This window comes from Epinephelus lanceolatus, chromosome 21, assembly GCF_041903045.1.
Source record: "Epinephelus lanceolatus isolate andai-2023 chromosome 21, ASM4190304v1, whole genome shotgun sequence".
NCBI classification, from domain to species: domain Eukaryota; kingdom Metazoa; phylum Chordata; class Actinopteri; order Perciformes; family Serranidae; genus Epinephelus; species Epinephelus lanceolatus.
Genome location: NC_135754.1, coordinates 9,207,725 through 9,229,931, shown reverse-complemented (window position 1 = coordinate 9,229,931; position 22,207 = coordinate 9,207,725). Strand labels below are relative to the sequence as shown.

Genomic DNA, 22,207 nt, shown 5'->3' with positions numbered 1-22,207 from the left:
TGTGCACTTTGTAACTAGTAACCACCTTACATCACTGGGTATCACTGCTCCAACCTCTGAATAACCCCAACCCTATCCTGAGGATCATGCTACCTGAGTCAAATTCTGTAAAAGTCACAATAATGTAATCACCATATCAGCTGTAGATAATCACTAATAAATGTACGTATGAATGAACCCGTCCAACTCATTGACCTCAGGATGTGCACAGGAGCTAAACTGTTGACACATCACTGTAGGGGAAAAATAAGACGTGTGTGATTTTGAACAGTGTTCTTGCTGTGTATCAAAAAGTGACAAAACGTCTGTTGGTGTGTTTGTGTTGTTGATATGAACTTTGTTTATTTTGTTTGCTGATGTGATCCAAGGTGCTGCAGATCTAATATTTCTCTGCTCCGGAGTCTCAACAGCTGCTGAAGTGCAGGTCTGTGCTCCCTGGTGGTTTTGCCAGAAAAGGAACACCGAACATGGGCTGATCTCCCGCCTCCCTCGCCGCTCTGGATGGGAGAAACAGAATCTCATCTGGGAAGTAGAACACCCTCGTGGAAGCCCACCAAGGCCTGTTCCTAGTAACCCAGAGACGCCTGCTGGCACGGCATGAAACACATAACTCTCGTATGGGATTGGATCTGAGGTTTACAGCTTGGGCTCGTTACCCAATTAGATTGGATCATGGAGGCAAAGCAAACTAGGGTGAAGTTTTTACAACGCCACAGGAGTCTGTAGAATGGATGGGTTCTGTTTTGGGGGGTTTGAGGATGGGGTGGGCGGGCAGGGGGGCTGGGGATATACTATTCCCAAGTCTCTTTTATCACAGCCTGTCAGAGTAACCACACAGAGCCACAGAGCAGCTGCTCTCTGTCCTCCATCAGGCACACAGGCACCAAAACCAAGCTAAAATTCAATTTCATATGGTCACACACCTCATCCTGTGTGTACCTCATCATGTGAGCTCCAAAAGATAAAATTATTCAGTTTATAATTCAAAGGTACATAAATATGCACAAAGATCAATAAATGGAAGCTGATGAAAAATCCAAAATCTTTATTTTCTTTGCAAAATTATACAAAACTTAAATTTCAGAGAAAAAAAAAACAAAGACAAGCTTACATACATGATAATAAATAGCCAAAAAGTAATAGCAAGTAGATAAAAAATAAATGTCTGACTGTGAGAAAATGTGGTGGTTAATAAAATATATTACAACTCATTCATCTGGATGAACCAAATCTACCTACTGTATGTGCAATAACAAGCACAGGTATCTGGATGTTTTTATACAACATAAAAAAACTGAAGTAAATGTATGATATCAAGCGCCAGGTGAGAATACAGCTGGCAAATAAAAGCATTTAAAGATCGCGACACTTTCTAAAGTATGTACATGAGAGTCAAACTCAATCGTGTCTGTTTTGTGCTTCAATGCAAGTCTGCAACCTCCATTTCTGCTGGAGGCGAGAGAGGGCATGAGGGAAGTCGGAGTCTGGGGGATTAAGGCAACACGAGGATCATGATGGATGTCTCTTGTGTTCACAAACATGGTATTTCAATCAACAACACCAATGACTCCTGCAAACTTTCAACAACAGAAAGAAACTAGTAAATGTAAGAAAGGTCCTAAATTTCAAAACATGACTGCAGTTAATGTTCAGAGGAGAACAGCTTGTTGCAGTTGAGTCTAAACTTTTTGTCCACATTAAGGCTACTGAGGGCTGTTGGTGATCGCTTTGAGAATGTCACATGTGTTTTTAGAGATGACCTCTCTCAGCTTCCGTACACGGCGAGGGCTGGAAGAACCCACGTAGCTCTCTGGCTGAAGGACGGCCATGCCGTCATTCACGTTGCCCATGATGATGACCTGTCCCTCAGCAGCGGCGCCCGTGATGTTTGGGCAGGGGCAGTTCCAGTCCATGTTGAGGAAGGTGACCTCCAGAGGCTCCTTGCCAAAGAAGCGCAGCCCCATCTTCTCGTCCTTTAGGATCTCTTCCACAGTCACAAGAGCGTGGCCCGAGTCCTTCTCCTCTGTGAGCTCCGTCATGCGGCCCAAGATGACAAAGTCACTCCGGCAGAAGCTGGTCACCATCTTGCCTCTCGGCTTGCAGGCCTTGCAGTGGTGGTTTTTGGGGTAGGGGCACATCTCCTCGCAGGCTTCTTTGGATTCAAAGTTGTTGTCGTTGCCGTCACAGCCTCCGTAGATGAAGGACTGGCACTGCCGCAGGGTGCTGCTGTAGGCCCAGCGTGGCTCGTAGGCCTTACAGGGGCCCTGCAGGCTGGGGAGCCCGCAGGGGCCGGAGAGCTCAGGGCCGCAGCACTGCATACACTCCTCGTAGGTCTCGAACACCTTCCTGGGCTGCGGGCTGTTGTTGTTGATGTTACAGTGGGTGAAGGAGAAGCAGTTGTTGGTTTTGGGCTCGTAGTACCAGCTGACTTTCTCCATCTCACTCCCACAGTCCTCTGGGTTATCTGGGGGTTTCAGACACTCTTCAGGCAGGCAGCGGGTCACATTCTTGGGCTCGGGGGTCTTGGGCGGCTCTGCGGGCAGCACAGTAAGTGGGTGGTTAGCTTTCACTGAGCCAGATGGGTTCTGAGCAGTGCAGGTGTAGACACCTGAATCATGCGGCTGGGCGTTGTAGATGACCAGCTGACCGATGTTAGTGACCACCATATTCCCTCGCACATGATTAGGCTTCATGGCCACCCTCTCCACCCCCTCCGGCTGCTGCTTCTCCCAGGTGACCTCAGGCCGGGGGCGACCTATTACATCACACAGGAAGCTGGCTGTGTCACCCATATTTACAGTCTGCTGAGCAGGGCTGCTGACCATGACGGGCGTCTGAGGCTCGGTGGGAGGTGGGATGGTCGCCTGAAGAGGAGCAGTGGTAGGGCGAAGAGTGGTGGCCTGGGGCAGCGAGGGGCTGGTGTTGGGCCAGGTGAGGTGGAAGCGGCAGGTGACAACAGCCAGGGTGATGCCCTTGGAGCACGCCTCCGCATCCATGTAGCACTTGTTGTAGTAGGTCATGCCGTCAGACGCGCAGGTGAAGTGTGGCTCTCTCTCGCAGCGGTCCCGGCACTTACACACCGGCTGGCCATCCCAGATGTCACACTCAGAGCCCTGCTGGGTGCACATGAAACTGGTGCAGGTGGCTTCCTTGGGCATTCCCATGGGGCCTTTCGTCCCATCCAAGTAACGGGCTGCCACACAACTCCGATTCCCGCACACATTTTGGCAACACTTCTCAAAGGACTCACACTCCTGTAAGAAGAGAAGAGCGAGTTACAGATGCAGGAGGCTACAGACATCTGGAAAGCATTGTTATACAGTCAACAAAAATAAAATCAGAAAATAAAAATTGAGATTTATTAAAACTGACGGCAGCAAGTGAATGAAAACATAAATCATTTATATAATACAGAAACTGCATGCAAAATAACTTCAACTAGCAGTCGAAAAGACTAGATTTTAAAAGGTTACTTTAATTACCTGGTCAGATTCACACTCTCGTGTACAGGTGCTCATGGCATCCACCCACAGGTTGGGGTTCATGTCATTGGGGCAGATGCCCGGGTGTGAGTAGGTGATATGGGGCAAAACTCCGACCTGGTGCTCCATCCACACTGACACACACGCCAGGAACCAGATCCACCGTGGAAACAGCATCCACCACATCTTCAGAGCGGAACACAACTCAGCAAGTGCTGAAGACTTTTTTTCTCCTTTTCTTTTAAAGTTGCAGATTTCTGTGAGACCCAGCAGCAGTGAGCAAACTCTTCTTCTCTAAATAGGAAATATGGTGAAAAGACGACGCAACTTAATATCGCATCACACGCGTGTGAGTCCGCGGGTCAGCACGATGTGCGTCAGCTGATTTATCCAGTTTGATGTCCCTCTCGTGCAGCGGTGATGCTCTATTTATACCAACGATGCGCAGCCATCACCGTTAACGTGACTCGCCAAGTTCCTCGCATCATGACATAGGAGTTGGTGCTGAGTTGTTGAAAGAAGCTTTTGAAGAAGTCAGCGGTAAGCTTTGGGCTGGAACTGACGGGGCACCTGCCTGTTAAAAGATTGCTGTAACCCCGTTTAACCCTTTGTAGGATCCAGCGGCGCCAGAGCGCAGTGTGCGTAAAGACGCACGGAGAGAAGAAAGACTCAGGCAATTTGTGGCTTTAAAAACGATTTTCCGAACATGTTCATGTTCAGTTAACATAAATTGAGAATAGCTAAATATCAACTATGTATCAAACTCCATTCTGAATATAAAAGTAGGTCAAACGACGACACCACGTTTTCATTTTATAGTATTAAAACTTAGAAATGACGCTGTACTTAAGTGTATGTTGGTTTAAATATGGCGGTATATAATTTCTATATAGAAACGTTTGAGTATTTTCTATATTTACATATGTAAATTAAAATGTTTCTATATATTATATATATTATTTTATATATATATTAATATATTTTATCATCTGTTGAAAGAATATAAACACTTTCCAACAAAATTCCTGTTTTAAATCATAAAGTAATAAGAGACAGTTTTCTTAATATTCTGAGGTCTGATAATTTCAACACATTTATTTTTGCTGCAGCAAAATACATTTGTTAATAAACCCTTCAGAGGTTCCAGGATCAGCTTACATGGTAGAGTCTATAGGTGCTTTATACCAAGACCTGCAGAGAGATTATATTTAATTTTATTGTCTTTTGTCATATTATTATTTTATTATTTATTATATTATTATTATTATTTTATGTGCTGTCCCACAGGAAATGTATGAAGATATGTTTAACAATGAGATTGTTGTTGTTGTTGTTTTGTTTTGTTTTTGTTTTTTAATGTATGTGTGTGTTTTCCTGCACATTATTGTAACTTAAGTTGAACTTATGAATCATAAAGACAGGAAGTGGGGAAATGGTCTTCTTTGAATTGTGATCATAAATGCATGTACATTTTGCCATAGTCTGAATATAATATAAATTGGAGTAAGTTAAAATCATTAAACACCAATACAGATTAATTTCACCCTGCTCATGTTGCAATTGTAAATCCATCCACCTTCACATCTTAAGGCATCAGTTTTCTAAATGATCACACTGACTCATGCTGGTGCAATTATAGAATCCCCTGGTCTGCGCAAAGCATCTTAAAAAATAGTTTTTATACATCTTTGTTGAGTCATAAATGATGAAAACAAAAGAAAAAGAAGGGAATATTACAAAAGATTTGCTAAAATAAACAATACAACCTGAGATATTTTGGGAGCAAAAATAAATATAACCTAATTAAATCTAACTGCATGCAGCTTTAGAGAACACACTGCAACACTGAAGGAGCTGATGCATGTTGCTCTATACTGTAGGAAGCCTCACTGTAATAGACTGACTTATTTGAGCATTTGTTATGAACACACTGATTTCATTTGATTTTTGGATTTAATGTGATTTATTAAATATCAAATAACATAATAATGTGACAAGTTTTACACTGTCACAAATGCTGAGGATAACACAGTAAAAGTAAAAGATAACATATCCACTGTGGTCCTGTTTTCAGGAGGACAACAATAAAAGTATAGGTCACAGATGACTAAGGGACTATCACATAGGCTACATTAAGAACTACAGCTGCCACACAGTTTTTCTTCATGCTTGTTCAACTTGTTTTGAGTTACTGTTAATTAAAAGTCTGATATCAACTGTTGAAAATCAGCTCACAGTAAATGCTACACTGCAAACTGAAAGATGTGCAAAGACATGTTCATAACCTTGTAAATGATTCATTGCATATACAGTAAAGGTTATATTAAATTAGTTTTTCCCATCTCTACAGTACACGTGACCCGTGATACGTGACTGCTGCTGCACAACTATATCCATTCTTTCCCTGAGATTCAGCTGTGGACTTAAACTCAACAGTATGCATGTTCTACATTCTACAAAGCGTGTCTTTGTACACAGGATTAGTTGTGTCAGTACAAGCACTTTGTGTGGATTTATGCAAATCTACAGACACACAAATTCCAGAAAAATAAACTGACTGAGGCCGCTGCCAATACAAGCAGGAAGACATTACACTGACAAAACTTCATTGCAACATTATAACAGGTTATCACCTGACACTCACAGGTTTTAATTTACGAGTTTGGCTTCATGTCTTGGACTTAAAGTAGCAAACATAACTTTGAATACACCCCTTTTCAGATCTGTCTCGCAGAGGTGAGATGAGGACAATGCAACTAAGAAAAAACGATACTCTGAAGATCAGGTGATGTGCTCCACACTGGGCGTGTGCGTTGGCAGAGCATTTAATGAATGAAGGTGTAATTATGATTTGCACTGCTCATTCCTTTCCTGTGTAAACGTCTTTGATTGGTTTCCTCCACAGTTCAGCTGAGGACAGCGCAGCTATTAGACAGCCTTCCAGTGCAATAACGGTGGACTCACGCTGCGTCAAAGTGTTTGTGCAGGAGATTGTTTGTTCATGATGCAGACGTGGTGATTTTTGTGTATGTGTGTATTTGCAAGACAAGAAAATAAATAAAGGCTGTTTATCTCGAGCCTTCAGAGCTTCCAGAGCTGCAGGTCTCAATCCTGTAAGAAGGATTATATTTGCTCCATTTCACTGCCAATGACAAACAACTGCACACATTCTGCATGTATGATTAACTATATCAGCTTATTTGAGCGGCTATTTACTGTGTGTGTGTGTGTGTGTGTGTGTGTGTGTATCTTGGTCCTTGTTGTGATTTATGGACTGACATCCTTGATGTCATATACAAACTTTTCACCAGGTATATCTGAAGAGCTCAATACTACTAAATAATTAAAGACAAAATATATCCCGTCACATCCCCCGGACAGGAAGACATCGGCACACCTTACACAGCCCTCACACAGTCTGAACCTGTTATGTACAAATGTTTCACATTGGGGCGGAATTAATAAACTCTTGTCAAACCCAGTAAAGATGGATACATCTCGGGGCTACAAATTCGTAGGAAATTATAGGCTTAATTTTTTGTACTCAGGAAAACATCAATAAAACAATAGGAAACCTGAAAAACACAAAATCATCCAATTGCACGCCCTCAGGTGGGAGGTTATTTGAGGATTCGAATTTAATCAAAAGTAACAGCTAGCAGAAACTTTCTTTAACTACATTATTTGGTAATTTGGGGAATGAAGCCCACACCAGTCAATTTAGATGAGATATAAGATCAATGTAAGGTGCAAGTTCACCAGCTCTGTGAGTGCATTATCCAACCGAAGAGCTCCAGAAACACAGCTTGGCTCACATCACAACATTAAGCATCTGCTAATGGTTGGATGGTTTGGTTTTGTGGGTTTTTTGCAGGCCCCAAGCAAGTGCACCAGGCTTTGTAGCCAGTTGTTGTAGTGGCCAAACAGTGGAATTACACTGTCACATGATACCCTGTGGCCTAAAAAGACTTTTTTCCCAATTAAATTACATGGCAAAAGAGATGTCTGTAAATTAGTGATTCTTTTTTTTTGTTACCATCACAACCCCCTTGACATGACTGAAATTTCAAAAGTCTAGAAGAGCTGTACAATTGAATAATTTTATATCTGAAGTTAGCCATCCGGCCAACTGAATTTTGTTGTTAGTCTCTTGTGCGCCTGCTCTATGGGCCACACAGTGCCAAAGTAGTGCTGATCATCACGTCATTTTATACGTGGCAGTTGAACCATTTTGGCAACTCTCATAGGAATGAACGGAGCCCCGTGTTTAACGCTGTATCCAGTACTCTGCTGTACAGTGACACAACAGCACCCGAGGTTAGCTGTCAAGGTAACATTAGCCTAAGTTTGGCAGTGTAAGCTAACCTTGCCAGAGCCGTTTCTTACCCTATAACGTTAGTCACTGACAATACAATGCATACTACTCACATAATTTATACACACCCACTTGTGCACTCAGCACAACATGCAGCTGTGACCATGTGCTGCTGTCGGCACTGGGAGAGCCACATTTGGCACTGCATTGCTTTTCAGCATGAATGTCTACCTCCATGAGATTGGAGAAGCAGTCCTGGGAAAAATGATCATTGTAAACTCTGGCTCTAGGCAGGAGATAACAGTCCCAGTACATGCAACCACTGGCGCCTAAATGCTAGGTCTGCTGGAAAGCTGTGCAGTCCAGTGATGTTTCTACACACGGGAAAGCAGCAGTGACGACCCATTTTGCAAAACTAAATAATAAATACCGAAACTAACTGACTGACTGACTGGCTGACCGATTAACTAACTATGCAACTAACCACCAAACTAATCACCTAATCAAACTAAAGTTGATGCTAAATCCATAATCACAAGCACTCCTTTCAATCCATGTAATTCGCTCAATCCACTACTCCCCCAGTCTGCAGGGTCAGACGACATTGCTTTTATGTGATGGGGCAGCATCATAGGGGCTTGATTAATGACGAAAGCTGCCTCCATATACACCATTTGTCACCAGAACAGCCAATAGCAAAAATGGGTCAATGAACACTTGGTAAATGCATCGTGTCTTTTCAAAATACACCTCTGTTTTTACAGGAAATGTGCAGTTTTTGCTCGTTAGACACATGCAATCCTTTACAAATTAAACTTACAACATCAGTAAAACACCTCGTATTTACATCTGCTCCTTATGTTAGTTGTTACCAAGGGTGTTTCAAACTGACGCTGTGCAGTGGCGCTATAAACTTTTGCGCCTTTGGTGGCGGTGGTATAGTGGTATAGCTTCATATTTAACATGGATGAGAATGATACCAACCTTCCTGTTGAACTCTCTCATTTATGTATTTCCACAATGTTGAGCTACTCCTTTATCCTTTTACACAGCTGTGGGTGGTCTGAATGTAGCAAAAGAACATCCAGAAGACAGACCAGGTTGGTATCGGCAGACAAACATTGAGCAATATCATGAAAGAAAAACAAGTGTCTTGCTTTGTCACCACTTTGCTGAGGCTGTTTTCAATCTGCCTCTCACTCCTGGTTCCTGCGCCTGCAGCACAAACTGATGGGGCAAGTCAGCAGACGGCCAGAGCCAAACCTCTGCCATTTCATCTCAATGTGCCTATAGGCAGGGACATTACTGAACAAGCTGGGAGCCGAGCACATTCATATTGGGTTATCAGCATCTGTCAGTTTTGGCATGTTGTTGAGGCAAAGAGAGTGTGTATGGCATTGGTACAGTAACTGGAGAAAAAACATTGAGAAATGAAAACCACAGCTTCTCTGTATCAAGCCACAGAGTGTGTCTGTGTGTGGGGCAAGAGACGTCTTGCAGCAGAGATCTGAGGTGAACTCATAGTCTGAGTCCTGTCATGGTGCTTTACTCTGTGATGTCAGTCTAACTGGGAAACTAGGGGTAAAAAACCTCTGATGGTATCCTCATTAATGGAGATCACAAGATCTGACTCAGTGATAGAGATACTTAGTCACATTTTAGTGAAGGGACTGGAGACAAAGGTGCCTCTAGTGCACTGGCTCTCAAAGATGGTACAAGTTCCACTGGTGGTATGTGAGCTCCCTCTAGTGGTAGACAGAGGAACACCCAGAATATAAATATATTAAAAAAAATAGATATATTGATTTTAAAACATAAACACTTTCAAAATACTACAGAATTTTGAATACAAATACTCAAACTTTGGGATCACTCAGTGTAATTTAAAATAAGTTTTGCTTTTACTGAATGTTTTGTTTTGGTACCAGCTTGCTATATAGTCATGTCACGAACATAGTGCTCAAGTGTGTCCATGACAAGTTACAAATTAGACTGTGATGGAAGGATAGTAAGCAGAGGTCAAATGAATGGATCAAAACTAAGAAGTATTGGAAGGGGAAGAGTGGATCAGGAGGAGAATATTTCAAGCAGTCCTGTTGAAACTGAAGTGGACAAGTGCTAGTGGTTATTAGAGTCTCCAAAGCACCTGTTAGCAGCAAACAGTGTTAATCAGTAAGATATGACACACGTTACTCAATACGTTATCTCTATAATCATATATCTGCATATGTATGTAGAATCTGTGGGCAATAGGACAAGATATGATCAGCCTGACAGAAGTGTTCTAGACTCAGTTTGTAGTCCAGGTAGTATTGACCAATCACATTTGAGCAGGCTTTGGTTGCACACATAAAATGTATAAAAGAAGTGGACACAATGTTACGTCACCCATTGGTTTGTTGACTCTTTTGAAGCCCTGAGTTTGGCATTTTAGCTGTAGCCATCTTGGTGTCAATAATAAAGTAGCCATATCCTCTACAGTAGCCGACCCTGCTTTATTCTGTTTTACTCTAAATGGGACACTAATTTCCAAAAGGAACGTCATGCTGTACTAACACTGACTTGACACCAGCGATTGAGACCATAAACTCATTACAAAAAGTTAACTGAGGTAATACATCAAGTGTGAAACAGAGTGATATCCTCTTTGTCGTCTATACAACGGACTTATTTTTGCAACCAGTGCAGTGCCCCGTGCTGGCCATTGGAGAGAATGCAGGTTTAAGGCACTTCCGCATTGGCTTAACTTTTCAGACTCCAATAAAACCTTGGTTGCTTGCAAGCAAACAACTAGGGTGGAGAGCAAAAGAGGAGGAACACATTGGCTGAAATGCAATCTCAGAACCCATGGGCTATTGTCTGTCAGTGATTTAGATTTTTTAGGGCTGTACCCAAATATTCGGATATTCGAATATTCGTTTCTGTGGGTAGGTATTTGTTATGAAAATTTGGTATTCAATATTCGTTTTTTTATTTACTTTTTTTTAATTATTATTATTACTATTATTATTATTTTTTTTACATATTTTTTTGGTGCTAAATGTAGTCTTTTATTGTTGGTAAATGTAGGTTATCAATAAAAATCAAAACTTTTAAATTGCATTGTTAAAAATGTGAAAATATAGTATCGCCTACCAACGGAGCTTGTGCATGGCAGGCTTGAGCGCATCCGTCTGAGGCTGTGGATCAATGCCAAGTTTTACCACTTTATCACTATTCCCTCTAACTTGTAGCTGTTTTTTCGTTATCTTTTGAATTTAATATGAATTATGTAACCGTTTTTGTCAACGTTTGTTTCCCCCGTTTTGTACAATAAATCATAAATGCCATGACAGTAATAGCCAATAATGTCAAAATATCATTTACAGACCGATTTAACAGACGATCACTGCTGCCCGACCTGCAGGTCCATTTGTGGGTCCTGCGGGTCACAGGTTGACCCGCGCATCACTACTCAGCTCAGTCTATAAATGTTGTACACAACAGTAGACACTATATTCTATTCAGGCCGGCAGAACCAGCAGCACATCGGCTCTACAGTGCACGGCACTGCTGATTAACCATTTTATTGCAGCACAGAGTGTCTGCCAGCAACCAATTACTTGCAGAGGCTTCCTACAACTTGTTTCAACGGTTCCGATTTAATCAGAAGACAAATTAAACAGGATGAATAGCCAATGTGAAAATCAAAAGAAAGCATCGAATAATGTACTGAAGGAGACTGTTGTGCCATCACATTTTTTGTGGTTTGAGAGCAAAGATCCGGTCGCCGCTGTGCAAAACTCCGCAATACAATTAGGTCCAAAAAAACCCCAGAGGAGTGCTTCGCATGGAGTCTTTGAAAGGAGCCGAGCCTGGCGTAAAACCGGAGAGAGCAGGCAGCTTTTTTTCCTGAAATAGCTGCATTTATATGCAGATGTCTGTTTATGGAGATCAGCTGAAATGTTGTCTGCACCTTTCCCAAGTTGCTAATTGGACTGTAAACCATGACCGACGCAAGGAAGAGGAAGTCTTGCCCAAGTCTGGCCTTGCTGGCCATTGCCCCCAGAGGTTATATTGTAATCACATAATCCCTGATAGGTTTTGAGATGGCCTCAATAAATACTCTTAATAGGAATAAACCTCCTGTTTGAACTGTCCGTAGCTGAACAGGGTAGGTCTATGCTACTGTGTTTAAATGTCAGTCATGATGGTGATACTGGAAGAGACAAATATTTTTTAAGGTGGTTCGTGGTGCAAAACGTTTAAGAAAGTCTGACTGTGAGCACACTCTAGCTGTACCTAATAAACTGGCAACATCCCACTTTAATAAAGACAATTTTATCTAAAAAATATTACATGCAAAAACACCTTCTGATAAAAGTGTAACTTTTCTAAAATTCTGCTGCATTATGAGAGTTGTTGCTCTACTTGTTTATGTGCGTTCTACACTTTGATCATTAGGACAATAGATTCGATTACCCTGAGCTGGAATATCACACCAAGACAGCACACAATCATTGTTCTTCCTTTTTTTTAATAAAGGCATTATCATATTTCATATTTTGGTGGTACAGAATTCAAGTTTTAATAGATTTGGTTCACAAAAGAATCACATAATTAACTGAGCAAACTTCCCTAGTTGAGACAATTCTTTATAAAGTAGCTTAAATAATGGTACAGTACAAAAATAAGTGGGTTTATCACAAAAGTGTATTTTTCTTATGAGGAAAGTACAGTGGCACAGTATTTTTCTTTGTAGAAAAAAATAAAATAAAAAAGTTGCTCCTTTTTATTTAATTTTGCAGCAGACAGCCGAATAGAAAATGATACATTCACTGGCTTTCTTCATCCCACTGGCAGAAGGCACTAAAGGGCAGACTTGGATCAACTAGTGTCTTTACATATGGCTTGTTTTTTCCAATTTATATTCCAAACGGACATTTGCCACCCAGGACAGTAGAGTCAGTGCCAGGAACTTAAGACAATCACAGAAGGGTATGTTGATGTCCTGATGTGGGTTCAGGCAAACACTACAAATGTTTGAAACTGCTAATTGATCCAAGTTTGCAACAGAGTTCAGGTTTAATTCAAAACCAGCAGTGAGTGCCCTGAAAAAATACCAAGTGCACATAAACAGTACTCTTCAGTTCCACTGGCAGGTTTGAAACCCAGAGTCAGAGCGAACTGAGCTCATCCTCAACCCTGTTTGTAACATCTGGAGAAAAGGCGGTTCTACTGTGTCAGTCCTGCATCTTTAGCCATGCCGTAGAAGATTCCTCTCTGTGATATGAGGTTTGTCGGAGTGTCAAACTCTGCTATCTTTCCCTTGTCTAACACCAGCACTCTGCAAGAAGAGAGAGGAGAAAACGAGTCATTTACAAAGCCTGGATACCTTTCAGAACAATGACATGTGCATCTATATACACATGGATAAATTTCACCTTCTTATTATCATCAAATTATTTTTTTCCTTATTGGCATGGCATTAGTATTGTTTTATGAGGTTCACAAGGTTTAATAATTTATGTAATGTTTAAATAAAATAAAACATGATATGTACATTTATATATGTTTTATACTTTTCAGACATGAAGTATGTAACATTGCTGTCTTTGTCATTTATCTGTTGAAGTAATGGCTCTTTCTGTTATTCAGGCAGAGGTGTCCACTACATAAATAACGCTCATGACTTCATTCAGACATGACAGGACAGGAAAAGAGCCACGATGGTTACACAATATTTGGCACCTGGTGTGCCTGAGGGAGCTGTGTCACCGCTAGAACAGCTGTGAGCAGAAAAGTTATGATTAAAAGGAAAAACAGCATCCTCCTTCCTCACACAGCCTTCGTCACTGATGGATTCTAAAACTTACCTTGCAGCTGACACATTAATTAATGACTATTTTGACTGCGAGGAACACTCACCTCCCCTCAGTTAATCATTTAGAACACAACATATTCTACTGCCTATTCTACTATTCTAACTTGTCCAGCAGTGCACAAACAGAATGACAAGATGTTTAGTTGGGATGTTAAGTTTGCAAGATGTTCATATTTTCATGTGGCTGGCAGGTGGTTGTAAGACGCACATGAGAGTAGTCTGACAAACAGGATTTAGACTGTGAGTATATGCCTGCCATTAGACACTATCAGTGCGTTACCGTGTTTAAAAATCACGGTTGGCACGTGAAACAACAACAACCTCCCAGTTAGCAACTGACACTGAAAAATGTCAAGTTTTGACTAAAATTTGGAGAATAAGGCAGGGCTGCTTGGTTCTTTCAGTAAATGGTTGTAAAGACATACAAAGAATATGTATAGAACTATAAGCTGTATAAAGATATTGGATGTAGCTACCGTGACATCACCTATTAGTTTCTGATCTGCCATTTTGATGCCTCAAGGTCAGTATTTCAGCTTTCGCCATATTGGGTTTTTTTTTACGCCAGAAGTGACCATATTTGGATGAGAGGGTGGAGCTGTGGAGGAACGAGGGGTGGAGTTGACACATAGACTATAGCGACGCCTCACAGACAGCCTGTCACTAAAAAGCGGACCCTTATATATACTTAACTTTGGGCCTTAATTAGGGCTGCACGGTATATGCGGTAGACGGTAGAAATGATATAAATTTGGCCCACGGTAGAGATTTGCGCTCTACCGTCCTATTGTCGATGACGTCATCGCACCTGCCTCAGTGTGAAAATGGCTGCGAGCACAGAGACAGCGGAGCAAGAGGAGCTGGTTCACGTCCGTGATTTAGCGTAGCACGTGCAACATGTGTTGCTGGAGAACTTGTGAGTGAGTGAGTTAATGTTTTATGAACAGCCCCGGACTTCTCAGACTCTCGACTTACCGCCCAGAGGGAACTCATTCAGCGTCTCCTCTGGCAGCAGCACAGCGTCTCTCCCTCTCCTCTCTCGCCGTGCGCACACGGGAGTTGGTTTTCGGCAAGAGAGTTTGTCATAAACCTTTGGTAATGTAAACCTATGTGACGCTAGGGGCTCCACAAAAAACTCCATATGTGAATGTGTGATAGTTGTGGTATCATAACAGCCTGTCACAGGTTACAGCCTGATGATTAGAGGAGAAATGGCAGAGTATAAAGGTCCAGGTGGAAAAAACACAACTCAGTCATTTAGGATTTTGCTAAAAGAAGGAAATTACCTTTTGATATAGATCCCAGGGGACATTTTGCACCATAGAGTACTGGGTTTTAATTTTGAGTTTTGAGATCTGTATTCTGCACAATAAATGCTCTAAAAAATACATTATATCTTTGCTTTTTTTTTTTTTAATCAATTTAGCTTTGCTAAGGGACTACAAAACCCATTCAGAAACACTTCTATTATAACTTTTACACTTAAATTTATACCACGATATATACCGTTACTGTGAAGGGATTCGATTTATACCGTGATATAAATTTTAGGTTATACCGCCCAGCCCTAGCCTTAATACACTGCCTGGCCAAAAAAAAAGTCACCACCAAAAAAAAAGGTCATACACTCTAATATTTCGTTGGACCGCCTTTAGCTTTGATTACGGCACGCATTCACTGTGGCATTGTTTCGATAAGCTTCTGCAATGTCACAAGATTTATTTCCATCCAGTGTTGCATTAATTTTTCACCAAGATCTTGCATTGATGATGGTAGAGTCTGACCGCTGCGCAAAGCCTTCTCCAGCACATCCCAAAGATTCTCAATGGGGTTAAGGTCTGGACTCTGTGGTGGCCAATCCATGTGTGAAAATGATGTCTCATGCTCCCTGAACCAGTCTTTCACAATTTGAGCCCGATGAATCCTGGCATTGTCATCTTGGAATATGCCCGTCCCATCAGGGAAGAAAAAATCCATTGATGGAATAACCTGGTCATTCAGTATATTCAGGTAGTCAGCTGACCTCATTCTTTGAGCACATACTGTTGCTGAACGTAGACCTGACCAACTGCAGCAACCCCAGATCATAACACTGCCCCCACAGGCTTGTACAGTAGGCACTAGGCATGATGGGTGCATCACTTCATCTGCCTCTCTTCTTACCCTGATGCGCCCATCACTCTGGAACAGGGTAAATCTGGACTCATCAGACCACATGACCTTCTTCCATTGCTCCAGAGTCCAATCTTTATGCTCCCTAGCAAATTGAAGCCTTTTTTTCCGGTTAGCCTCACTGATTAGTGGTTTTCTTAAGGCTACACAGCTGTTCAGTCCCAATCCCTTGAGTTCCCTTCGCATTGTGCGTGTGGAAATGCTCTTACTTTCACTATTAAACATAGCCCTGAGTTCTACTGTTGTTTTTCTTTGATTTGATCTCACCAAACGTTTAAGTGATCGCCGATCACGATCATTGAGGATTTTTTTCCGGCCACATTTCTTCCTCGAAGACGATGGGTCCCCACTATCCTTCCAGTTTTTAATAATGCGTTGGACAGTTCTTAACCCAATTTTAGTAGTTTCTGCAACCTCCTTAGATGTTTTCTCTGCTTGATGCATGCCAATGATTTGACCCTTCTCAAACAGACTAACATCTTTTCCACGACCACGGGATGTGTCTTTCGACATGGTTGTTTAGGAAATGAGAAGCAACTCATTGCACCAGTTGGGGTTAAATAACTTGTTGCCAGCTGAAAGATAATCGCCCATGCAGTAATTATCCAATAGGAGGCTCGTACCTATTTGCTTAGTTAAATCCAGGTGGCGACTTTTTTTTTGGCCAGGCAGTGTAAAATGCAAATGGATGAGCTATGAAAAAATTCACCCTCTGTACAGTTGTCATAAATGTTGATATTAACTATAGAAACCAAAACTGTTTCTTGTACCAGACTGTGAACATGTATATTGCTGCTGGAGAGTTGGGCATTTTAACATGGGGGTCTATGGGGAATGGGATATACTCTGTTTTGGATCCAGCCTCAGGTGGTCATTAGATGAACTGCAGGTTTTTGGCACATCCACTTAGGCTTAATTTTTCCGAGGTTGCTGCTTATTTATAAAATTAGCTGTCTGAAAGGGAGAGGAGGATTTATTATAACCAGAAACTTTACAAACAAATTATCATTGGATTCAAGTTTCCGATGGTCCTTGACACATAATGTGTGTTGAATGTCCCAGTTAAGGGCTAAAAATAGTGATAATTCATCACAATCATTTTATTCTACATGTCTCATTTAAAATGTTGCCAAACATAAACCATTTGCACTAACCAGATCCTGGAGAAAACAATACATTCTGTGTTCCTCTGGCAACTGGGAAGCCATAAATGACTTGACTGGGACCAACAGTCACGAGACAAGAATGAAAGCGAAACTTGGACTGAACTGCAGGCTGTTTATACCGAGCAGACAGGAGAGGGCAAGAGAGGGTGTAAGTAAAGGTTGTAAAAATGTAAATAGATCAATATGTATAGATTGTAGCATCCCTGTTTTATATTCTAATATTGGTAACACTTGGAAAAAAAAAAGTTGAATATTTCCACAACTTTTGTAAAATGAATTAGTAAAAAAAGTTCAATGGCATATTTTTCTTTTTTATGCTTCTAAATGGCGACAGCTGGCATTATCTCTTTGGGCTGTCCGCCCAAAAACATAATGCTGTCTCATTCTCTTGAATGTGATATTTCAAGAACAAAATTAAGCACAAACCTCCAGTTGGCCTCAACACAGAACTGATTAGATTTTAGCAGGCACAGGTCATCAAAGGTCAAGCTCACTGTGACCCCATCGGTCTTATTCTTGTGAATATGAGAATCAAAAACACCTCAAGGGAATTTCTTCAAATTTGGCACAAACATCCACCTGGACTCAATGATGAACTGATTAGAATTTGGTGGTCTAAGGTCAAAGTATGGCCATAACTCAAGAATTAATGCACTAATTATGACAAATTTTCTCACAAATGTCAAACAGGAAAAATGATAAAGTGATGACATTAAATATCCAAAAGGTCAAAGGTCAAATTCATTTTGACATCATTGTGTTATGAAAAAACACTTTTCTGGCCATTAATCAATGCCATAACATGTCATGGCTACATATGAGTCTGGACAGACATGGATGTAAACTGTAGCTGCAACTTGACTGGTTTGTGGAGATTTAAAACTGTGAGGTGGTAATTCTAATTTTTTTCCTGATTTCTGGCATTACAACTGTGTTTAAAAGCACTGAGATCTCCCTTATTCATGCCACGATTGTACGGTTTCCATAGAGATGCAGGACTTCTATACTGCCCTGAAAAATGAGGCCATGGCATGCAAAATGTGGCAGGATCAAAAAATGCCCTGAAACAGTGCAGGGTTCAGACGATTAATGCCACAGCTCACCTAACCAAGTGCAAATGTTTCACTAAAATAAAATCCTTCCCAAAACTATTTTTGCAAGAGCACAATCACTACATCCTGAGTGTAGCGTTGCTCAAGATGATTATGATTGGGTTAAAGAAAAACAAACAGCCCAGAGTGCAGAAATATGATAGGTTGAGCCAGACCTATCTCCAGCGCTGGCATAGTGCTAAAACAAACTGCGAGTGGTGCGTCTGTCAATGTGAGACTAACATGCAAGTGACATATTATACATTACTGCCAATGGTTTCACACTATTTCAGTGATTGATAGGTGACAGTAACACGCCAAGAAACGCCAACAAAAGCAGTGAAGAAGAACACAAAGTAGTAAAATGGATGTTAAAGATACAGCTTTTAAGATACCCCATGAAAAATCTGCTTTGCAAATGTTTTATAAAGAAGGAAATGCACTCTGTGTGTTTGTTAGAGCCAAAGAATACACACAGTGACTTCTGGTGATCAACACTGAATGTTTGTGATATCCTCCATATCCATGAATATGGAGAAACAGAAAACTGTTTGTCTTGTAGCTGACTGCTGTTAAAGAAATTAGTTCAGATAGTTAAAATTATGGTGTTTAAAGTTTAAAGCAAATATTCATATATATATTGAACCTTGTGTAATCCATGATTGTGTTGAGTCTGTGAGCGATGGTAAAGACAGTGCAGTCTTCAAACTGAGTGCGAATGGTGGACTGGATGAGATCATCTGTCTCCAGGTCGATAGCAGCTGTAGCTTCATCCAGGATGAGGATCCTCGTCTTCCTAAGGAGTGCTCGAGCCAAACACACCAGCTGCCTCTGGCCCACACTGCAGATACACCAGCACACAACACATGAAACACAGCGCCACAGAGAACTACACCTGTTCATTTAAATGCTGCTTTACTGTATCTCTCTCCCTCTGAACCAACCTGAGATTTTCTCCTCCCTCTGAACACTCCAGCTCCAGCTTTGCCTGCTGGTTGCTGACAAACTTGTGGAGGTGAGAATGTTCCAGAGCTGCCCACACCTCCTCATCACTGTACTTATCAAATGGGTCCAGGTTCATCCTCAGTGTGCCTGAGAACAGCACAGGTTCCTGTGGCACAGAAATGAGAAATGAGAGAAACTGTGTAATTTTCAGTGTCTTGATAGTAGTTTTAGTAGCTTTTAGTAATGCGCAGTAAAAACCAAGAGTATTTACACTTCTCACTTTATGGCCACAGAAGTGACTTGTCAGTTTTGGTTGTCAGTGGTTGCTTAAAAAACCTCACGATGAGAACAGGACAACAGGAAGTTACTCCAAACCAAGAGACAGCACCATTTACAGCCCAGGGAAACCACAACTTGTAGTTTTGACATTGAGCTTCTTGTACAGACTGAACATATATAAGATTTTTACGTTATGTGCTAGAGTCTCAGAGAAGTGGAACAACCACCACCTGAGAAACAATGTCAGCAATGCTGCTGTCAAGAATTATATTATGTGGAGAACTGTGATTAATTAATAGAAGTAAATGGTGCTTTCAGGGGCTCCATGTCAAAACAAATGTACTGGGCTTTAAAATTTGACATCTGTCAAACCAAAGTTTTAACTCTCACCCATCTTGTGAGGAATGTGCGTGTGAATGTGTTGTGTACCTGTGGAATGATGGTGAGTTTGGACCTCAGGTCGTGCAGGCCTATCTCAGCTATCTTCACCTCGTCAATGGTGATCTCTCCTGCTGCAGCTTCCAGCAATCTGAAGAGGCAGAGTGTCATGGAGGACTTGCCGGCCCCTGTACGACCTACAATACCAATCTGTACAGAAACATACAAAGAGCTGTGATCAGTGAACCCTGTTGACCCATTACTGCTTATTGATCACCTCATCACACCCTCCCCACCTTCTCTCCTCCTTTGACATTCAGAGTGAGGTCCTTCAGGACGAGGTCCAGTCCCTCTCGGTACCGAACGCTGTAGTCGTGGAACTCCACGTTCCCCTTCGTGGGCCATTCAGGTGGGGGCTTCTTGTCCTCCACCTCCCAAGGGGCCTGTGAACACAAACACAGCATTTCTGACTAGGAAAACTTTCTGAACAACTCATCAGCCTGCTTGGCTTTTAGCAGAACTGATTTGTTTATCACTCGAAAAACTCAGAGAGTTGGAACTGTGTGTGTTCAGAGTCACTCAGAGCTGCCAAACATTTATTTCACCTCTGAGACACACGGGATGCTCCAAACAAAAGCTTTCACTAACAACTCTACCAGCTATAGATGGGGCACTTTCTGTGATGGCTGCTGAAAAAGTACACTGTGTACAGTACAAATGCCCTGTTTGTCTTGTAACACAAGGGCCCTTGTTAGGTAATCTAACATTTCTGGATCTAGTTATAGTTTATAGGTCTTGTGTTGTTTGAGAACATGACTTGGCAGCAGGACAGTTTTTTGGAATGTGGGTAAATTCCTACTTTTTAACTGCAGCACAAAGCCAACACTATTTTACTTTTCAAAGAAAACACGCACAATCCAACTTCAGCTTTTAGCTTCTGTAGGATATTAGTAAGGGAAACACACGACCACACACACACACACACACACATGCACACACACATGCACACACACACACACACACACACACACACAATATCAGATACCTCTGTCTTGGTCTCACAGTACTCCTTCACTCTCTCCACTGCTACTATGTTGTTCTCCAGATCTGAAGTCATTCGCACCATCCAGTTCAGAGACATGGTCACCTATGAAAACAACACCGCCAAGTGTTGTTACAGTGCCATACAATGTATTTCAGTGTTCCATAGTGGGTACTTCTGCTCTTACTGAGGGTACATGGAAAGATTATGAAGTAGTTCAACTATTTCGAAAAATCATAAATTATGTTTTGGTTAAAAAAACATCCACATGTTAAATCAACTGTAACTCCAGACCACCATGTATTGCAATTTAGAGTGCCCGAAAAGCAGAGCAGGGCAGAACAGAGAGGTCTAAACAGTTAGCTATTAGTCATGTAAGGGTTGAAATAATTAGCCAACCATAGGAAATGAGTAGCTACAAGTGGTGGATGAATGGTTGAAACAGGGTATGAAATTAACAAAATATTTTGGGGGCAATTTTGGCCCCCACAGTCTAGAAAATGGGGGCATTTTAATTATGTTCTAACAATAAGCACATGAAAAGCAAAACCAACTAAGATAGTGTCTTCAGTAGAAACCACTATAAATGAAACAAATAATGGGTCACATAAAGTTATGGTTGCAAAATATCACTCAGATTTCCTATAATTCAACCAGTTTAAATGTGATGATTTAACCATTAATCTACTGATAGCAGTACTAATGTTTCACCACATTACAGTTACTTTTACTGTTAAAAAGGCCAAATTACTATAAATTCCTTAGATGCAATCCTGGAAGTAAGTTAATTTAAAATTTAACATTCATTCTACCTTAATTTTTCATTCATTTGTCATTGTGTAGACACAGATCACCCAAGAAATGGTTAATTTATACTTATGGTACAGCAAAGCCCCCTCCCCTTCTCTGTCAGATTACTCTCACATAATCAGTGCAATCTTGTTGATTATGTCTGGAAAATGAGTTGTAGACGTGACGGTAAATTAATTTAATGAAAATAAAATTATACTTTAATGTCAGATTGTAATATCATTAAAAATATAAATACAAATAGTTGTTTCGAAAACTTGGGGGCAATTTTGGCCCCCGGAACATGGCTTTTGGGGGCATTATTGGATAAATTGCAGGCCAAATGGCCCGTGGCCTTTGCTAATTTCTGACACTGGGTTGAAATAGTTAAAGGTAGATGAATGGCTTACAGACTCCTTACTGAGTGTAACTGTTGCAGCACTGGGCGGTAATTCTCAGTGAGTATGACCAATTCAGAATTACACATTACCCACAATAATTGTACTCATTGCTAACATAAACTAAAAATTATCCCTGTGAGAAAAACCTCAGGCCTCAAACTGTTCTAAAATGTTTTCCTACTTTGGCTACAAGCTGACGTCAGATTTCTTTAAATGGTCATCTGCTCCAGGCATACCACTGCAAGTGTCTACAATATGTAGCCTACGCTGCTACATGTAGCTAC

The 22,207-nt window shown here is 41.2% G+C and overlaps 2 protein-coding genes across 4 annotated transcripts in view; both read right to left on the bottom strand.

The window, feature by feature from the left end:
* Positions 1-1,128: 1,128 nt before the first annotated feature.
* On the bottom strand, positions 1,129-4,016 carry LOC117247441 (WAP, Kazal, immunoglobulin, Kunitz and NTR domain-containing protein 2-like). 2 transcript variants are annotated; one of them, XM_078163543.1, is made up of 3 exons: positions 3,483-4,016; positions 2,648-3,254; positions 1,129-2,533 (listed from the first exon to the last, which is right to left on the bottom strand). In XM_078163543.1, the coding sequence occupies exons 1-3, from the start codon at positions 3,666-3,668 to the stop codon at positions 1,704-1,706; spliced, it is 1,623 nt and encodes a 540-aa protein (XP_078019669.1). In that variant the 5' UTR covers positions 3,669-4,016; the 3' UTR covers positions 1,129-1,703. The 2 variants fall into 2 exon arrangements, with proteins under 2 accessions (XP_078019669.1, XP_033467898.1); XM_033612007.2 differs by having other exon boundaries at positions 1,129-3,254.
* Positions 4,017-12,296: 8,280 nt separating this feature from the next.
* Positions 12,297-22,207, bottom strand: part of abcc3 (ATP-binding cassette, sub-family C (CFTR/MRP), member 3) — an 82,448-nt gene continuing 72,537 nt past the window's right edge. For both annotated transcript variants that reach the window (XM_033612279.2, XM_033612278.2), the window contains exons 26-31: positions 20,737-20,838; positions 19,988-20,134; positions 19,743-19,901; positions 19,034-19,200; positions 18,736-18,930; positions 12,297-13,123 (exon numbers count right to left, since the gene is read on the bottom strand). In XM_033612279.2, the coding sequence (XP_033468170.2) occupies positions 13,012-13,123; positions 18,736-18,930; positions 19,034-19,200; positions 19,743-19,901; positions 19,988-20,134; positions 20,737-20,838 (882 nt within the window). In that variant the 3' untranslated portion in view covers positions 12,297-13,011. The remainder of the gene's footprint in view (positions 13,124-18,735; positions 18,931-19,033; positions 19,201-19,742; positions 19,902-19,987; positions 20,135-20,736; positions 20,839-22,207) is intronic.

What these genes read in the sequence shown, in the direction of transcription:
- LOC117247441 (XM_033612007.2), bottom strand. Translation starts at nt 3,668, where the DNA reads ATGTGGTGGATGCTGTTTCCACGGTGGATCTGGTTCCTGGCGTGTGTG. An exon ending in GAGAGTGTGAATCTGACCAG is followed by an intron (nt 3,255 to 3,482) that starts GTAATTAAAGTA and finishes CTCTTCTTACAG; the next exon opens with GAGTGTGAGTCCTTTGAGAA.